Below are 19874 nucleotides of genomic sequence, written 5' to 3' on the forward strand. Positions count from 1 at the left end.
AATGGAATTTGCAGATTTCGCGGTCCCGTGGCGGCAAGGCGCCTAGCCTAAGACATTTTTTAAAGTATCAAAACTCGTTGGCTCTCGGAGGAGCTTCAATTCAGGCCGCTACATAGAACAATTTCACCGGACTGGTAAGCCGCTAAGCTCTTAGATCGCTTCGGTGTGAGACTCCATGAGTGAGTGTTCAAGGCCCCCGCGAAGGGACTAACTGTAAATCGTCGATAATATCCGCTTAGCATTCCGACCTAAGGGCGCCCAGGAGGGTCGATCTTAGTCGGTTGCTATTGTCTGGTTAATAGCACTACATAAATTCAGAAAGCGTTAGCGCTGGAAAACGAAGTGACAGAAAATACCCCAGCATCGCTTTTCAAATGTAGTAATCAGGATTAATCAGGATATGTAGTTTCTTCGTGAACAATGACTACTCATTGTGCCACTAGTGTAAACGCATCTTTACATACACTTTCTGATATTAACACTATCCGTCGAATACAGTATAAAGCTCACGTAATAATGCAATTTCATTTGTGTTTATTTAAAATTATGTTTCGATATAAAAAACGCTAATTACTACAGGGCGAAGTTATTTTTACCAAAGCATAATAATTAAAAATAAGGTACATATTTTGTGTTAAATTCATATGTGATAAATGAATTAATGGAATGCACTGCAATGTATTTCTTGCAATCGTGTTGCTGGCGGTTAAATAAAGTGCAAATAAAATCCTCAATTTTTAAAAGATCGACCACATTTGGGTATAGGCCTACCCTGTTAATTTCCTATAGGATTGGTTTGAAACGGCGTATGTACAGCCTTCAAACGAACTTCACAAAGTTGTCTGTCCATCTTGTGGGTAGACGTCTTACGCTTGTCCGTGGCTTCTATTCCAGAACTTTAAGGTTCTAGTGGCCAGCCCACTGTTACTCCATCTTGCCAACCCTCTGAGCTTTAGTTACTTTCTATAGTCCACGCATCTTCTCCGTTAAAAGAGTATAATACCTTTAAAATGCCACGTATACCACCAAGACTTATAAATGAAGTATTTTAAATTAAACTGTGGAAAATGTCTGTAATCTTCTTGCCAATTTTTTTTAATCAATGTAAGTCGAAAATTAAAGTTAACGAATGTTGTCCATAATCTCATATTTTACAAAAATATGAGTTCTTATAATGTTTCAAAATTTTAAAAAAAAAATACATACGTAAAAATCGATTTTTTCGTATTGTTAAGAAACAAAAAACTAAGCGTTTTAATAATCATTAATAATTTGAATAATTTCGTGATTTTTTGGATTTCAATATTAATCGTTAATTACAAACAAATGTCACGTCATTCTTATATAAAAAGCAAACAAATGTTACCAACAATTAAAACTCGCTTAGATTGAAGAATTTTCAACGCAATTCTTCAGTTCTAATTTATTTTTTGTGTTACTTGAGTCCTGGCTGCTGTATTGTACTTCATTATCAGTTCATCCCTCATCATATTTCCTTTAGGTCAGGTTGCCAAAATTCAGCTAGTTTCGACAACTATAACAAGTCTGCCAGCATCTATCCTCTGGGGTTCCGTTCCATATTCAAATTGTCCCACACTAAATGTTTTTATTGACAAAAATTATGTTTTTAACCTTTCGTTGGCCAAAAAGGGTGCAACAGGTCGACTGCCAGTGTCGGGAACGATTTTTTTCATTACGAATGTAATATTATTCTTTATCTGACATCTGACTCGTAGGCACCCTGGCAAATATGTTTATAGGCAGTTGACGGGTTAAGTCGTCTTATACCAGAGAAACGAGGCTTGGAAGTATGTATAACTATACCACCAGAACATACGTCCTCATACATACCCTCTAATTCAACATCTAAGCGAGATAAAGTCGGCGCGTATATCTGAATGACCTTTAGCGAATATTCAAGCCTGGTCACATTGTCTGTAGTAATGTTATAAACAAGGGACTTATGAACGAGAAATATGACTACTCCTCGCTCGCCCTGGTAGGTTTCTGAACTTTAAGTTAATGTACTGTCTCTCTCGGATAGCCCTAAAATGTCCTAATGTAACCTACTCAGTTCCTTACCCAGATCAACAATCTCATTCGTCCTGATCATACGTGCATTCTTTGAAACATAAATCGTCGCAAGTACATAATCATAATGTAGATACGAATTTATATAATGCAAGGACCATATATGTCGGAGTTTTGAAAAGTTCTGTTAGAAATTGTAGTGTTAAGCTTTCACTCCCATAGGGATATTATATTTTTGCAATTTAATATTATATTCAGCCAATTTTTTGTACATTCTTACCAAAAGTCGAAAAGCCAAAAGTATCAATCGTATGAATTTTCGGGTGCTGTCACAGTATTTGTGTGTTCTAGGAAAAAAATGTAGTGTAAGTTTTAGTAATTTTTGTGCGTAACAATTTAAATAAATTCTATTTGTTACCAAAGAATAATATATTACTAATATCATTGAGATAACTGTCTCTAATGGTTTAAATTTGTCAATAGAAATAACAAAAACAATATGGCTCCAGCAGGATGAAATATTCGGTATGAGTTTGCCTTTAGAAGAGAATATATATCATCCAGTAATTGTAATTTAACCTTAATTTTCGTATGGAGTTATTTCAAATCTAAAGCTGATGCTATAAACAGATTTTCCTCCCGTCGAAATTATTCGTCCCGGTGATTTACTTTAGATGTAACAATTTTTCAATAAAATCTTTGATCATACAGGAAAATATGGCTAAATTTTATACTTCAGTAAATATAAGATGCAAACTTTACATTTTAATAACTTTTTCTTGGTAGATCTTCTTTTCCGCTATACATAATACAAATTTTCTTTTGAAACATTTTTTAACAATTAAATTAAGATAATTATTATATCAGTAGAGCGTAATATATAAAACAAAAACATGCCCAGAACGCCTTTGGCACAACCAACGCACGCTTTCGTATACAGAAACGATTTTTTGCAAAGCTACTGCGCTAAAGAAACACCTGCGTAGCGGAAAAAAACTGTAGTGTACCCTAGAGAACAATTACAGTTGGTACACTACAGTTTTTTCTCGAAGAAATATTATCCTTTCTTTTTTTAATTTTACACCATGACTCTTTTTTGTAATGTTTTTTGATAATCCTTGTGACCAAATAAACATAATTCTAAATGTTATTTTAAATAAAATTAATAATACATGCATACTTTCATGCTTTTCATAAGTCCATTATGCGAAATTCTGTTTTCCCCAACAAAGTGCAAAGTTACGCTAAAATATGAATATCTATGGGAAACATATTGTATATACCTTCGAAACTGTATCGACAAGGACGTAACTATCTGATCTCGTTAATATTAGAATGATACATCCGAAACATTAACACATAACTTAGTTTTAACATTTTACATACGAAGGCTTCGGTGTAAAAATGGCGCTAATTGCGACATAATGCGATACGCAAACTAAGAAATTTTCGGTGGTTGGGTTGTGGTGAGAGGTTTTCAAACAATTTTAGTCTTAAATGTTTATTTCCTTTATATTTAATAACTAATAACGTATCGTGAAAATGTGTTCATAAATCAACTTGTGTTTATATTGCCAACTTTTATACTAAAACTTGTATTTCTTTACATTTAAATATTAAACTAAGAACTGTGAACAATTTTTTTGTAAAATTATGTTATTGAAACTATTTAACGTAGCACTGGCTAATTGTAAGCCTAGTAAACAAAAATGAAATAAGAAAAGTTTGTGGTCATCACACTTGGCAATCAAACAAAACAAAAAATGATATTTTTAAACCCTTTAAAGTTTTTTTTCCTATTAACTTAGAGTCATTCATTACACAGCTTTAGGGCGGCATTTAAAGGAGCTAAACAATAATATTTACGAAAAGATCTTTGATTTTCGAAAGGAATTGACTGTGTAAAATTATAAAATTAACATACATTTTGATCTTCAAATTTGGATACAACCAAAATTTTATAGTAATTTTTTCTTTGTGAAATTGTTGAACTTGTGCTAACTTATTTGATGGACATACGTTTTGTTCAAATATCTATGTATCAATTTTTTCTCGAATAATTGCGTACAAAATACTTTGTTTTATCTTCATCGTTTTTTTTGTACTGTTCGCATTTATACGATTTCTTTAAGAGTAATAAATTCAGAAAAATGTTTTAATGAGATTTTACAATTTTAATTTGTGTAAATGGAATAATTAATGTTCGAATTTTAATACGTATATCTGATAATACCTATTTCTTATTAACGCCAATTTTTTGATTATTCTTACACTGTTTCCGGACTGAATTCTCTAACATTGTATACGGTTATTGATTGTAGGTTTAAAAGCTTTGCAGAGGTAATGTATAGTTTTATTTTCGATCATCCTGTATGTGATCACTCTGAATTGTGATGCATTGATTTTTTTTCTATAGCAATGCAAGATGCCAGTAGCTTCTAGAAATTCATTCAGCAAGGTCAGATAGTAATCAATAATTAAATTTAATAAGTAGTAGTATTTCTGAAACCATTGATTATTGAATAAAGTGTACATTGACAACAAATGAGCTATACATTCACCCCTTTAAGCTTTTAAAACGATTAGGGCGACCGGAAAGTACTGTCGCTTTCTTAAGTTAAATTCACACTACTACATTGTTGACAAGTTATTTATTTGTTATCAACAATATATTCACCTTAGTTAGCATCAACCTTTTTCCATCTAGTATACAAATTTTCAATGCCGAAACGGAAAAATCTATTGGTTTTTTGTAAAATATGTCGACAAAAACGACATTGCTTTCCGATCTCCCTAATATAACCTGTATTGATAAATTGTTTGTTCTCTAAAATTGTCTCCGTTATAATTGTAAAATGTAAAAATATTTATGTACAAAAGTATAATGTTTATATCTTTTTTGTATAAAATCCCGTTATATGTATAGTAATGGCACTATTTTGTTGTATTTTTTTTATCGTCGAAGTGTCTGTGATAGGGTTTAAGCTTTTTAAAAGCATAGCGGTATTCTAAATGCACGTAATCGCAATGGAGTATTGTAACATTTTCTTTGTGTGATTGATATAATGAAATGATAATATTTATTGATAATTTTTTTTTAATAGAATAGAGCAAATATTTGGATAGAAGTCGTATTGCAAATTGTATTAGCTACTATGTGCTCACTTTAAGTGTGTAAAATTATTTCATAACGTATATGGGATAAGTATGGCCTTAAATGTGAAGTAATTATTGAAATATAAACAAGTTTAATCAAATATATCAAAGTCCATAGTAGAACATGAACAGTTATTCGACGAATATTGTAATTGTGATTTATGTTCTTTGAATAAAATACATTAAATTCTAATTTGTTTATCATTTAAATTTCAAATTTCTGCGTAAAAAAACCTAGATTGTCTTTCCTGTTTAATGTCGTAATAACACAACCTTGGGTTTCGTATTTTAAAACGCCTTATTCAATTTTCAATTGACTGCTTTAATGTTGAATTCAAGACAAGTAATAAAATAAAGATGTGTTTACACATGGCTGATTGAAATAAGTACCGATTTATTTTTTAATCACCTTTTTCTCTGTTAAGGGGGTTGTACCAATTATTTAGTCGCTGTTTTTCAATATACTTAAACGTCGACGTCGTTAAACATACGCCAAGACAGATTAGAAAATAAGCCTAATTCAAAGGCGATTCATTCTAAGCAATTACAAGCAAAACAATGCTATTGCGTTTTACAAATTAATGATGCATGTAAACATTTCCTTTACTCGGTAACAGTAATAAAAAAATTATGAAATTCTGTATTAACCGTCTTGTGATATTATAATTTTTCAAAACCATCGTAAGTACGGCATAATAAAAATGTTATCTAAAATTCTTAATACAATTGAAAAAAAAACGTTATGACCATGTTAAATATTTTAAATAGGCTTGTTATAAATTGGTACAATGAGGCCAACTACATAGCAAACATATATGCCGAACGCGGATGTCCCAATTCATTTGCATTACTTAAATCAAATAGTTTAATGTTAATATAAACGTGAGTCTATTTTTTTTTTGTAAAAGACGTATTATAAATATGACCAAATCGAGGAGTCTTGATTGGTAGCATGGCGCCTAAAGACAACTCAAGAATTTATTAAGTGCTTATATAGAATTAGGAGTTGCTATCCAGGTTGAATAACACACTATTCTTCAATAAGGCAATTTTCAACGAGTGAAATGGATTATCCATTGTCAATAAACCATGTGGGACAGACCTCATATGATAAAACACTTATTATCTACGAAGCGTAAGCCATCGAATGTTTTCATAATGTCGTAAACATGAAATACAATAACAGAAACCATCAACACATTTCTTTACAAGATCTTATCAGGCATAAGGAAATCCATAGGCAAACAAGTCGGAAGGGGATAAGGTAGTATAGCACGCAGAAACGATAGCAGCTGGTGTTCTTAGGTTCTGGAGTGGAAACCAGGGCTTGGAAAGCGTAGTTTCACATCTCCCCACAAGCTGGACAATCAACCAGTCTTATTGGAAATTTATGGGGTAGACCCATGTCCAGCAATAGTGGTCTTGTAGCAGAAATGATGAACATGATGATGATAGTGACATTTGACAATTATCTCCACAAACCAACAACTCGAAAACTAAAAGTATGTAAGCATTAAAACACCATGTACCTTAGAGGTGTGCACAAAATAAAGAATTTAAAAATCAAAAACGACAATAGAAAATGTTATCCATGTTTATTGTACTAATTCTAAAAGTTGTAGGGAACATGATATTTAACAAATTATATTTTACAGAACATTTGAATAAATTGACTTTTTGGTAACATTCCTCATTATTTTCAAATATGATTCGCACAGAACAGTCTTTTAACATTAAACAAAAATGTAATTATATTTAAATTTATACATTTTCTGGTGTAGCCACATAAACATAAAGAATAATAATGTAAATAAAAACAGTATTTAGATGACAACAAGTTGGGTTTTACACATAGAAAAACATTTTGGTACCTGATCAGTTAAAAATAACTAAAATTACATACCAAAAAAATGCGAGGTGATATTTGTTTTAATAAATATTTTTGTTTAAACAGTCCAATGAAATTACTTGCCATAAAAAACAATTTTAGTACATAAATAGTTTACATGTAATTTTGCAATGAAATGTAGTTAAAAGAATGCCTAGAGCTAAACTTTTTGACATTATACAATAATCCATACCTCAAAAGTCTTACAAATTCTACATTACTTTGATTCAAAAATATTTAACAGTAAAGTGAAATTATAGAATGCATGTTGCAAAAATGCCAATGATACCTTCAGTCATCATGTGAGTGCTCTTATGTAACTGTACAACACTAGGTCCTGAAGTTAGTGAGATTTCAGTCTATGAACTATTTTTATGGCATCATATGTCCACAACCACAACCTGTGTTAACCTGTTCTTTACAAATATAACTTAATTTCCATTCAGTAGAGATAAACATTGACTTGAATACAATCCTTATAACTTATCTTTTTATCACTTTTGTCACAATGATATCTGTTTAGATGTGGGTAGAAAAAGGTTAGGATGTTCAATCAATTTCAAGTCCATTGGTTTTTGCATGTGGCACTGATCCATTAAGCAGCGGACCTGGTGCCTGCGGTTCTCTGATTGTTTTCTGTAATACATGTGCATCTGCAGGCTCTATTCTCTTATAATAATGCTCTTTTGTCTCCACAATTTCAAAACCAAACTTCTTATAAAAATCAATTGCTCCCTCATTGTTTACTTGTACATGTCTGGAAAGTTAATGAAAATTTACATGGTTGGTATAATTTTAACAGTCATATAACATAACGGATAATTGGTTATAGGTTAAAAAGCTTTAAGGGGAAAAATGTTTAGCTCATTTATCAGCAAACTTAAAGCTTTTTTTTCAACAGCCAGATCAAAGTAGTCACTCTGAAATATGTTACTTTAAATTTTTTTTCTATTGCTTTGCCACAGGTTAGCAACCTGGCGGTACAAAGTCTGCAGGGACAGATAGTAAACAATAATTCCCATTAATACACAGTAATCCGAAATTAGAAAATGCTCTTTCTAAATATACTTATTTATTATTTCTAAAATTATTTATTATTTCTAAAAGCTTTGATTATTGGATAGAGTCAGCAAATGAGCTATTCGTTTACCCCTTTTAAACTTATAACCAATCACCTACTATCTAAGTTATATTCATTGTGAACATTCATTGTTTCAGCCCATAAACGCCCATTGCAAGGCAAGCCTCTAAATATCTATAGGGGATATACCATAATCGCCATTTGGCAGGTGGGTTGGCGATTGCAGTATAATATTATGGTATGGTACACAGAGGATGTTGTTGCCCATCTTCAAGAAATTTGTTTGTTAGCCGAGAAATGGCAGATGTGAAATTGTACTTATCGTATTTAACACTTGAACAACACATAGCATATAAAAATAGTATTTAATATAGAATATTTTCAAATTAATTGAAACATAGGCATGAAAGAAAAACAAACAAAATATGCATTTTTTGCACTACTTTAATGCTTAGAGGTTGATATAAACATATAGTTGCTGCCACTGCAAATCCTGTTCTAAGAAGTCAATCAAGTTTAAATATATCTTACAATAACAGCATGATTTGATCCTTTACTCACCATTCTGCTGTAGTTAAATCAGTAAAACAGCTACTAATTTCTTTGATTGTCATACCCTATTTTTACTCAAATTTAAAGTTATTTATTTCACAATAATACTTGTAAATTAAATATTGACTTATTTCATATCGGATATACATTCCTAACTATTTAAGGACTATTTCCAACTTTACGCATAAAATATGCAACAATATAGGTAATCATAGTTATCACAACTATAAAAAGTCCATAGTTGGAGAAAGGCCTATAAGCTCATAAGACTGGTTGGAAGCGGCCTGCATCCAGTACCTTCCGACAACTCTAACAAGGTTGTGCGTCTACCTTCTGTGTGGATATCTTACACTATTTGTTAATTTTAATTTGGAAATGGTAATAAAAAAAATAAAAATGAGTTCCATCTTTTTTAATCTCATGGTTGTCAGAGATAATACAGATAAAATACAACGAAACAGAGGTATTTCATAACACCCCTTATTTGCTTTTGTACATGTTAGCCCTGGAAAAACACCAGCACCCCCATAATGAATCTATTTTATGGGTAACATTAATAGACATCATCAAAGATATGTGTAACTAAAATCATAAATTAAGTAACTGCCCTTTTGCTAAAGGATGTTGTGTGAGGTACTGATATAACTTGTATAAAGATAATAAACTGCCAAAAAAAGGTAAAGGATTTGTCATAGACCACCATACACAAACTTCTGAGAAATAGCATTCCAACTGATTACAGAGAAGAAAGTTTGGCTCTATGTGGTCTAACAAAATAGTAATTGTGGTGTGTGTATACCTTCTCTCATGCTGCCATACCCAGCTATGTCATGGCAGCTTTCACCCTGGCCTTGCATATTGCAATATACTACGGCTGAGCCACCCACCCACTGAGGGATCCTTTAGATAACAAGAAATCCTTTGCTCTTGATTTAAATTTACTTAAGTTGATGCCACAGAATCAATTTTAAAATCATTGATGTATAAGCTGTATTCTTACTTGATAAGTAAATTTAAATCTTTTTTTATTCAATCCTGTGTCCATATGCCTTGTTTTTCCTACCAAATAACATCTAATAGCTTAGGAGCACATGAAAGCTTAGCTCAATACATACACATAAAAAATATTTACATTAGACATAAACTATTACATACTTAAAAACTAAACAAAATATTTATTATTTTACTTTAAAATTATTAAATATGTTAGTCCCCTCCACAATAATAGCAACAGTTTTTTCACATGCAGAGTTATTTTTTTAGCTTTGTTCTATACAATTAACATTATCAAATTATTTTCTAAAAACAAAATATGAGAAGGGCTCCTCCAATACAACTAATTTATTCCTTTATTTTTCCACTTTTTCACTATAGCATGCAGAAGATTCTTATAAACAGAAAAAATTGTAAGAAATTACTGAAGTGAATGAAAAGACCTGGTTTTTTGCAAAATATAAAATATATAAAACTTATTTATGTTAATATTCACTGTTAATTACGATGATGTTATATTAATATGTGAAGTTGTTTTTGTTAAACCTAAAATATGTTTTATTAGTTTTTTCTTATTGGCCTGCAACAAGTCATTGACCTGTGGCAGTATTACTTGTCAAGTTTGCTAGAATAAAAATTTAAATGTCTACCCCGTCATGTAGGGAACATGCAAAAGATTAGTTACATATGATAAAAATGATATCAGGTATAGCTAAAGTATATTACAATACTAGTTCACATTAAATTGTACATTTTTAATTGTTCTATCTACATTCTGGTTATTATATTATTTATGTTATTAGCATTCTGCCACTTATTGCAGAAACAATTGCAATTTTTTTTATGCAAAATATTGATATAAAAGTAGTTGGAAGGGAGAGAATGGGTCTAAATCAAAAATGCTTCTAATTTATGAACATTATCTACAGGATTATTGGTGGAAGTCTAAATAATATAATAAATATTCCAAAATTTAGTGATGATAATCTAATACCAAAAGGCATTTTTATAATTCAGATTAATACATATTATAATTAATTTTTGGTTACTATCTGCCCCTGTTGACTTTGTACTTCCAGAAGTTATTAGCCTGTTGCATTGTTATAGAAAATATAATTAAATGTAACATATTTTAGAGTGATCACTTTATAAAAATATAATTGATTAGATATAGGTGTAAATCACAACTATTACACCTATATGCAATGTAATCAAATCAAATAAAATATACAGGGAATGTATATTTTGCATGTTTAATAAATCTAAACAAGACTGAAAGAGATTGCCCACTGCAACATACCAAGCTATAACCGTGAAAGGGATGTATAGCATAATATACTTAAACACTAGCCATTAAAACACTACAAAAGCAGTTTGTTCACAAATACCATACATATCACAATGTAAGCAGCCCATATAATGTTAATGTTCGTTGTATAGAAATTATATGTGGCTATGTGCACTGGACATCATTTTGTCATTGGCTATACATATACCATCATCTTTCATTGACAGAGTGTGTTCGCAAATGTATACCTTTTTGCCTGATAGATTTATATTATAGTACTGGTATAGTAGGTTTTAGTTGGCAGAATCCCTAACTGAACTGACCAAACTTAATATATGTAATGAAACTGCCATTTGAATTTAGTAATTTTATTAGTTCTGAATTCATAAAATATTTACTAGAATAGTAAAAAATAAGTTAATTTAATAAGTTTCCAACATTTAAATAATTAAATCCTCTACCATCAATTTCCAGCTTTCCTCTAAAATTAAGAATATTTTGTTATAAGACCAGTACTTACCCTTAAATATATATATTTTCGCACTTTTCAAATGAAGTTCTCAATTTTTAAAGTTATTTTTATTTATAATAATTTGCATTGCTTTTTGACAGAAGCAAATAGGTTAGTTTCTCAATTTCATATGGAATGTACATATACAATATATTGAACTTATTTTATATTACAATTTGATAGCTTCACTTTTATAAGAAATAAAATAAGTGAATACTTACAAGAAAATGCTATCGAAATTTCCGTCCTGTTCAACATATTTGAGCACATGTTCCACCATTAAAGTGCCTATACCAAGTCTTCTGTATGGATATAAACAGCCCAAAGTCATTATATACAATCTACGTGAATTCTCCGAGGTGTCTATCCTGCAGCAGACGGCACCCACTACGATATCATTGTAATAAGCTAACTTCGCCAGCTCCCCTGCTTCCAAAACATCTTTGTAGAATTTGTCATTGTAGGAGACGGGAAAAACGACTGTGTTCAACTTCTTCAGTTGCTTTATATTATGCGGTGTCACGTCGCCAAGTTCTATTTTAGCTCTGTAAAACCAAAGATGTTCATTTATGAACAAATTCGTCTGATGTCGACATTGAAGACTCGTGCAGGCGAACTCTTTGTCCTAGCATGCACATCTTTCAAATGATATTTTAGCAAGATTGTTGTTGTCGTATACATTACCTAGTCATTTTTATAACTATTTTACACTAAAATTTTTAAAACTAAGCTAACACAGTTATATCACACGAGATCACTCCCGCCATCTACCACATTAGCTAACTCGCTCGCTCCTTATTGCCATCAACGAATTTAAAGCTTTTCTTGCACACTTCGCCTTTGTGACAACTTCAATTAAGTGTTTCCATACTTCTGATATTCAGCTTTTTACGACGCAGATTAGTTATAATAATTTACTTATTCAGCAAAATATTTTCCTCAATTTTATTACATCATATTTCATTTGGAATCCTTTATATTACCCAAAATCTAGGATTTAAGAGAACAAAATGTAATATCGCTTATTAAATAATAATAATTTTATATGCCCGAATCCGTGTGTTTTACTCAATAAAAAAGGTATTTTTTGAAATAAAACTATTGTTCTTTTGTTTAATCAATTACGTCAAATAAAAGTCACGGAATTTATTGAAAATATATTTCGCACAATTTACTATTAATACTATAACATCCCAATTTATGATGTTAGGAAAAATAAAATATGGTAAAATTGGCCTCAAAAATATTTCTATTTGTAATCGCTTATTCGAATTGAAGAACATAAGATTACAAACAACTAAGCCTTGTGAAGCTAATATTACTCATATTCAAAAAGTAGAAAACTCTGATGTTGTCACGGCAAGTAATAATGAAATAATTCAAGATGTACTTTCGCCGTTAAGGATCGCACCAATAATTTTAAATAAGGATCCAGTTGTATTGCCGTTTGATGAAGTTCCGGGCCCAAAATCTTTAAAATATTTAGCTAATTTTCGTCAGTATATTTCTGATGTTGGAGTTCAGATTACCGCTGGTATGCTGACAATCGGTGTTAATGCGGGTGAGTATTTTTTATATTATTTAAAGGCATTAAAATTCGATTTCTATCAAATATTTATAGTTCTGGAGAACAATTAACTTCGCCTTCTATTTATAGTCATCTAAATTACGATTACAGCAACTGAAGTCATTTTTTTAACAACTGTAATAAATAAACTTACTACTTTAGAATTGTCGTTATAAATATGAAATTGACTATGGCTTCGCAGTGCGTAGGTTAAATCTAATAGTCAATAATCATTTTATACATCGTATTAATTATTTCTATCACATTTGTGTTATAGTTACTTGTTTCTTTAATTTAGAAGACATTTTGTAGACATTTTAATTCAGGCCATTACTACAAACAACTTCCATAACAGTATATTTTTAGGTTCTTTATGGTACAGAAAGAAACCGTTTCGAAATTTTTCATCACTGTTCGAGGAATATGGACCAGTAGTCCGGTTTGTGAGTCCTATTGGAGGAGATATCGTACTTATTAATCGACCTGATCATATTCAAAAAGTCTACAATATGGAAGGAGATCATCCAGTGAGGTCAGCTTTAGATTCTTTGGAGAAATATAGAGCTGAACATAGAAGTCACGTTTATGGAGGAATTTATGCGATGTAAGTACTCAATATGAGTTTCTGTACATTGCTTTTAAGATTGTTAGATACCCAATAGCATACCAACCAAGCTAGCTATCCAATCCGCATATTTTTTTGGATGCTATTTTTTTTCTTAGTAATTAATAATCCTTTGATTTTTTAATTTTTATTTATGTGCTATTGATTTAAATTTATCGAAGATATTTAATTTTAGTTTGCCGTTGGCGTCTGTATTAATTATAAACTAATTGTTGACAACCATCAACGACTTTCTTCTTACATAGCGAAATTTTAAATTCAAGTTGAAAATCGTCTTACCACATAAGTACCTATTTGATATTTATTTATATCTTACTGTCTTTGCCTGTGAAGTTGGTTTGTGTTTAAAGAAATTATATCTATTCTTCTCTAGGAGTAGAGAGCCATAGGTGTAGAGAGAGGTTCTCTACTCTACTTGAAATAAATGAATGTTGTGTGGAAATAAACGCTTAACTATTCCATTTGGAACGCCATTACGGAAAAGTTACATGACTTTATACAACTGTTAACAAGATGATTATTTTGATTCGGGACCCTTGGTTAACAAGCGGTCGATAAAATACGAAGGTTCAAGGGTCAGCTATATTTTCTTTAGTGGGAGCATTGTTTAAAATTTTCTTTACGATGTACATGATTACAGTGACTTATTTAATTTTTTTATCAAAATTAGCCACGGTCCGGAGTGGACGCGGCGCAGGTCGGTGATGGATATTCCACTACAAAGTGCAATAACACAACACGTCGATGGTATATGTGAATCGTGTGATAAGTTTACTCAAAAAATATACAACATGAGAAACTATCAAGATGAGGTCACCAAGGACTTGGTAAAGGAGTTAAATAAATGGTCTTTTGATTGTATTGGTAAGTATAAAATTGTCGCCATTTGCCAATTAATGACCAAATATAACCTTTTTGGCTGTCAAGTATTTTACAGTAATTCCAACTTATATTTTTATATTAAGATTATAATCAATTATGTGTTTTTCTTTGCGAGGTTTAATAATATTTTCGAAGAAATTTGAGATATTAGACAAGGAATTGATATACAGCCAGTGCGATATGTCTTGGTTATATCACAGTTTAGCAATGGCCTCTGACGCTATCGCTAAATGCGAGTCTGGAATGCGCTTGTGGAAATTATTCCCCACACCGGCTTGGTATTCTTTAGTTAAATACTGCGACAGCTTGGACAAGTGAGACTTGTTAAAATTATTTAAATTACACAAAATGATTTTATATTTATAACATACATTAAAAATTTGATTTATTTCAGTTTAATCGGCAAACATATCCTTGAAGTGGAACAAAGTATCGCATTAAGTGATGAAAAAGATAAATTTAAGGGTAAAACTAGTTTTCGTATTGACATACGATTACTATTCGTACAGTTTTAAGTTTTAATATTTATTTATTTATTGTATTATTTAATAGACGGATATCACTTGATCGGTTCCATGTTGCTGGGTGAAGATAAGATGAGCGTCGAAGATATTGCTACAGTGCTGATGGATATGCTTTTGATTGGTGTAAACACGGTATATTTGTTTTGAATTCTGAATTTTTTTTATCAACTATCAGCATAAAATGGCGGAGATACGTAAAAATCGCAATCTACAAAGGCACGACTCGCTCTTCAATTGTTTACAGTTAGCAATCATTAAAACTACAATTCAATTATGTACTTTCGATTTATTACACCTCATAACACCGTAACATCATGTCGACTTAATGTCATCGTAGAATTCTTCAGGTGGATATGCATGCAATTGTGGAACTTATCCTTAGAGCGTAAACCAACCAACACGGACGTTGTTTCTAATAATTGACATAAATTTGTTGGTTTTATAGATAACATCAGCAGTAGCTTTCACACTGTATTTCATAGCGAAACACCAAAGAGTCCAGAGGCTGCTTTATAAAGAAATAGAGAACATCACACCGGAGATAAATATAGATAAAATTACTGACCTCAAAAAATCAACGCCGTATCTTCAAGCTTGCATTAAAGAAACACTAAGGTAAGTTATGTCTGGACAGGTATAAACTTATGTGATAATCCTTAATGTCTCCTTATTCACACCTACCGAATAAACTCGTATTGTGCTATTGCGGGCTTATTCCGTTTCTGTCAAATTCGGCAACCACGGGTAGTATTACACCTTGTAATATTTATTTCCAATGTAAATTGAAGGGAACGAAATTCTCATAAGTAGAATCATAAGAGCGAGTACGATATTATTTGCGGGAAAATGTCCCATAAGTTTCCAGTAATTGGTATAACTAGCTACATTTGTACTTTCTTATGAATATATTTACGGTACCGTCTTATTGCCATAATTTATTTTAAAGAATCGATCACAACCCATGCTAAAAGCAAACTTAAAAACTATTGCGGTAAAAGAGGTTGCAGAAATGTACACATGAATAATATCGTATTGCAACCTTACTGATGACGGTTAATATAAAATTTCGTTCGAATAACATCGTAAAGGATATTACTCTCAAAAACTTTTATTAATTCTATTTTTATAAAAATTTTTTTATTTTCCGTAATAACTCGGATAACTTCCAGAATATATAAATAGAAATTAAATACATGGAAGGAAAAAATAGCTTTGATATAGTATATAAACTATTCTTGTAGATCGAATATAATGAGTTATTAATGAAATTAGGTTTTTTTTCTCTTGTAAAATTAGATTTTTTCGATTACGGATTTATTCGGTGGGGGCGACTACTCATGTTTTACCAGAAGAAATTCGTATATTCTGTGTAACACCCTTCGTATGCTATTACACTAGTTGTCTACAAAATCCCCATCAAAATCACTTATCCACGTTTAGAAGTGGAGAACCTATGTTGTTCTAAATGAAGTAAGCCGCATGATTACTATACGGAACGCCATTACGGAATGCATGTATGTGACAAATTTACATGGCTGCTTACATGCTTGGCTGATTAGACTTCGACAGTCGCTCGGCGCATGAGTTATCGTCCTATTGCACTTCAGCCGCTGCTCGAAAACTGTCAACAAGACGGATATTTTGGCGCCGGTCACGAGCCGCGAGTTAGCAAGCAGGCGATAAAATATGAAGCATCAAGTAGGTAGCAACTACTCCTGTATGTTTATTTTCCAGATTGGCTCCTCCGATACCGTTACTAACGAGAATTCTACCAAGGAATATAGTCCTGGATAGCTATAAGTAAGTTGCAGTTTAAACATAAATTAACTTTATAATTTAAAATAGTGCCTCCCGAAATTTTTCCCCGAGTCTCCCTCCCGTGATAAACGTACATTCACCTCTAAAAATGTGTATAATCTCTTTGGATCTCCACACTCATAATGTAGCATCTAGTATTCCGATGATAATTATTTTTTCTTGCCTTTTGTACTCTACCCTCTCTAACCACATGGAATCCGTAAATACCAATACGGCAACAGTGCCTTCATTTAATAAAAAACACATTATTACATTACATTAATATTAGCGATACCGGAAAGTAATGTCGCTTTCTTAAGTTAAATTCATACGACTACATTTTTAATGGGTTTTTATTTCTAATCAACAATATATTCACCTTTATTATCAACAACCTTTTGCCATCTAGTATATAAATTTTCAATGCCTGAGCGGCAAAAATTAATCAGTTTTTCTGTAAAATATGTTGATAGAAATGACATTACTTTCCGGTCCGCCTAATATAATGCGAGTGTAAGTTAACTTAGTATTGGCGGAAATTCCAATATTATTTTGTTGATGTACCTGCAATGGCACATCGCTTAGCACAAGTTAGGGGTCAATGTCTTAAATCCTTAGATATTAAATTGCTACATCAAAAATATGTTTTTATGTCATTTACAAGTATAGATTTATATTCATAAATAAATTTTTCGCAGCATACCTCGAGGCACCCTCATCATGATGTCCATACAAGACGCCGCCTTGAAGGAGATCAATTACGATGACGCGACCAAGTTTTATCCAGAACGGTGGCTAAATGAAAATACTGAATACCATCATGATTTTGGATCTATATCGTTTGGTTACGGGGTGAGGAAATGTCTGGGCCAGAATATTGCAGAAATAGTAACAACTCTTCTTATTATTAAGGTTAGTAATATAATAATATTAATAACCTACCTGTACTTAAACGTGTTTATTTTATCTGTAACTATTAGTTTTCGATCAATTTAATTTCTTTTTAAGTTCGAGTGTTGCCCTTTTAAAGATCTGTCTTAATTAAAATTTTTTGTAGTTTAGTCTAATCGACGCCTTTGTTATTTAGGCATGTTTAAATTTAACCCTTAATAGCCTAGAGTTTCAATTTTGATACCAATCTTTTAAACCGAATGTTCACATTACTATTAGTTTTTTTATAGGTTGGCTGTACGAATTTTACTGTTCTATAATATTCTTTCCAACGAAATTAAAAAAAAAAACTATTTTTCCCTTTATCTAGACCTTACAGCAAATACAGTAATATTAAAAAAAAAATCACTTTCGTAAATCAGGCTATTAAGGGTTAAGAGTTCAGAAAGAAAATTCTATCCATTTTTGGGCCTGATTTACTTTTTGTTCGCTTAGTTTTAAAGGAAATACTCTTGTATTTTATTTCAACTACTTTGTTCAAACGCTTAAGGAAAATAGAAGAATTTTTTTTATAAAATTAAAGCAACTTTCGGTGAACTTCATAACTAGCATTTGATGTGTATAAAAAATCAGTGAAATTTAAATACCGCGAACTTGCTATATTGATAATAAACCACAGTATATTATTTTAGTTTCGATAAGAAGTTCATTAAATATTTTTTTCCTTTATTTTTTGTTATCAGGTTTTACAAAAGTATAAGCTGGAGTATCATTATGGCGACATTGAGCCTACCAGAAACTTCATCTCAAAACCGAACAAACCTTTGAAGATAAGATTTATCGATAGAGTATAAAGTAGTTTCAATGCATAGTAAATGAACTAATTTCTTTGTTAAGGTTTATAAATTGTCATTTTCTGTCACATTAGTATGTTATATTAAATATTTTTTTGGAGTTTTGTTTATTTTTGTTGTTCTGTACAACCCTGTGTAACAAGATATTTAATTATTATACTTATCAAAAGATATAAGATCTGTACAAAAATCTGTAGCTCGGTTATATATAAATAAAAATTTGCTCGATCCTCGTTTGCATCTTAACGCTAATAACATCTATCATGTTCAAATAAAAATCTGATTTACTTAAAAATTTCGATGATTTTACAAAATAATAGAACATATAAATACTTACGTTGCTATCACTTATAATGATATCCATTATAAAAAATTTATTACTTCTGTAAACTGTCTAGAATTTAAAATAAAGGTCATCGTTTGTATGGCGACGTTTAGATGTAAATCTCTAGTCAAGTCGGCATTTTTAAAACTACTGAATCATCAACTTTTCGGCCATGGGATACCCACCGCTAGACATCGGCCTCTGCCGATGTAGATCGTGGTTTATATAAGCTTGCTACTGTAACAAAAATATTTTACAATAAACGTCGAAAGATATCTGATATTCTTCTACACACTCATGCCACGCAAAAACTTGCAAAAAATTGATGTAAGGCAACAAGACTAGCATTAAGAATCTATTTAAATTTATTTTTCGTATTAATATTAAGCAAATAGTAATTCTTGAAAATATAGCTATGTTAAAATCTTCCTTATTTTCTTACTGCAAAAGCGCTATGTACTTATATTTATGTACTTACAAAAACAGTAAAAGTTCATAACACAGAGCTACATGAATTACTTACGCATTAAATTTAACAATCTTGGTTGCGCAAACCTTTTGTAATTTAAACATACGTAACATTTTTGTAAAGTTGACTATCATTCAGCTATCACTTATGTACGATCAATAAAGGCAACAAATTTACCTTGCAAGACGTGCGGCGTGACTTTATGGTGCATAAACATGAACAGTAAATAGAGAGAGAACGAAAGTATATGAACGACTTGAGCTGTGGTGTTGATGAAAAATGTGAGCATCGTGAACTCAACAACGCACTGTCTTTATTCTCCGGGTGTTCGAAATCAAGCAATCTTTTACTACAAAATGTTAAAATAATCGGTAACATCGTGCGAAAGGAAGACGACGGAGAGTCTTCAAACAGGAAATGGCTTAAACTTCAAAGATTAT

At 31.3% G+C, this 19874-nt stretch overlaps 2 protein-coding genes across 2 annotated transcripts; one reads left to right on the forward strand and one right to left on the reverse strand.

Moving 5' to 3' along the window:
* Positions 1 to 6814: 6814 nt before the first annotated feature.
* On the reverse strand, positions 6815 to 12344 carry san (Probable N-acetyltransferase san). The gene is made up of 3 exons (XM_068772853.1): positions 12185 to 12344; positions 11722 to 12045; positions 6815 to 7832 (listed from the first exon to the last, which is right to left on the reverse strand). Exons 1-3 carry the CDS (start codon positions 12190 to 12192, stop codon positions 7625 to 7627), a joined length of 540 nt encoding a protein of 179 aa, XP_068628954.1. The 5' UTR covers positions 12193 to 12344; the 3' UTR covers positions 6815 to 7624.
* Positions 12345 to 12703: 359 nt separating this feature from the next.
* LOC137932025 (probable cytochrome P450 301a1, mitochondrial) lies at positions 12704 to 18678 on the forward strand. Its single transcript, XM_068775577.1, has 10 exons — positions 12704 to 13061; positions 13434 to 13671; positions 14363 to 14556; positions 14690 to 14888; positions 14969 to 15039; positions 15127 to 15230; positions 15544 to 15713; positions 16833 to 16898; positions 17594 to 17807; positions 18530 to 18678. Exons 1-10 carry the CDS (start codon positions 12704 to 12706, stop codon positions 18638 to 18640), a joined length of 1725 nt encoding a protein of 574 aa, XP_068631678.1. The 3' UTR covers positions 18641 to 18678.
* Positions 18679 to 19874: the final 1196 nt, after the last annotated feature.

The sequence above is a fragment of the Battus philenor genome, unplaced genomic scaffold (assembly GCF_028537555.1).
Source record: "Battus philenor isolate CCGP_79_NKW_IND1 unplaced genomic scaffold, ilBatPhil1.0.hap1 SCAF_11, whole genome shotgun sequence".
Lineage (NCBI taxonomy): Eukaryota > Metazoa > Arthropoda > Insecta > Lepidoptera > Papilionidae > Battus > Battus philenor.

What these genes read in the sequence shown, in the direction of transcription:
- san (XM_068772853.1), bottom strand. An exon ending in AATTTCGATAGCATTTTCTT is followed by an intron (nt 7,833 to 11,721) that starts GTAAGTATTCAC and finishes TTAACTTTCCAG; the next exon opens with ACATGTACAAGTAAACAATG.
- LOC137932025 (XM_068775577.1), top strand. Translation starts at nt 12,704, where the DNA reads ATGTTAGGAAAAATAAAATATGGTAAAATTGGCCTCAAAAATATTTCT. An exon ending in ATGGTCTTTTGATTGTATTG is followed by an intron (nt 14,557 to 14,689) that starts GTAAGTATAAAA and finishes TTTCTTTGCGAG; the next exon opens with GTTTAATAATATTTTCGAAG. An exon ending in ATAGTCCTGGATAGCTATAA is followed by an intron (nt 16,899 to 17,593) that starts GTAAGTTGCAGT and finishes AATTTTTCGCAG; the next exon opens with CATACCTCGAGGCACCCTCA.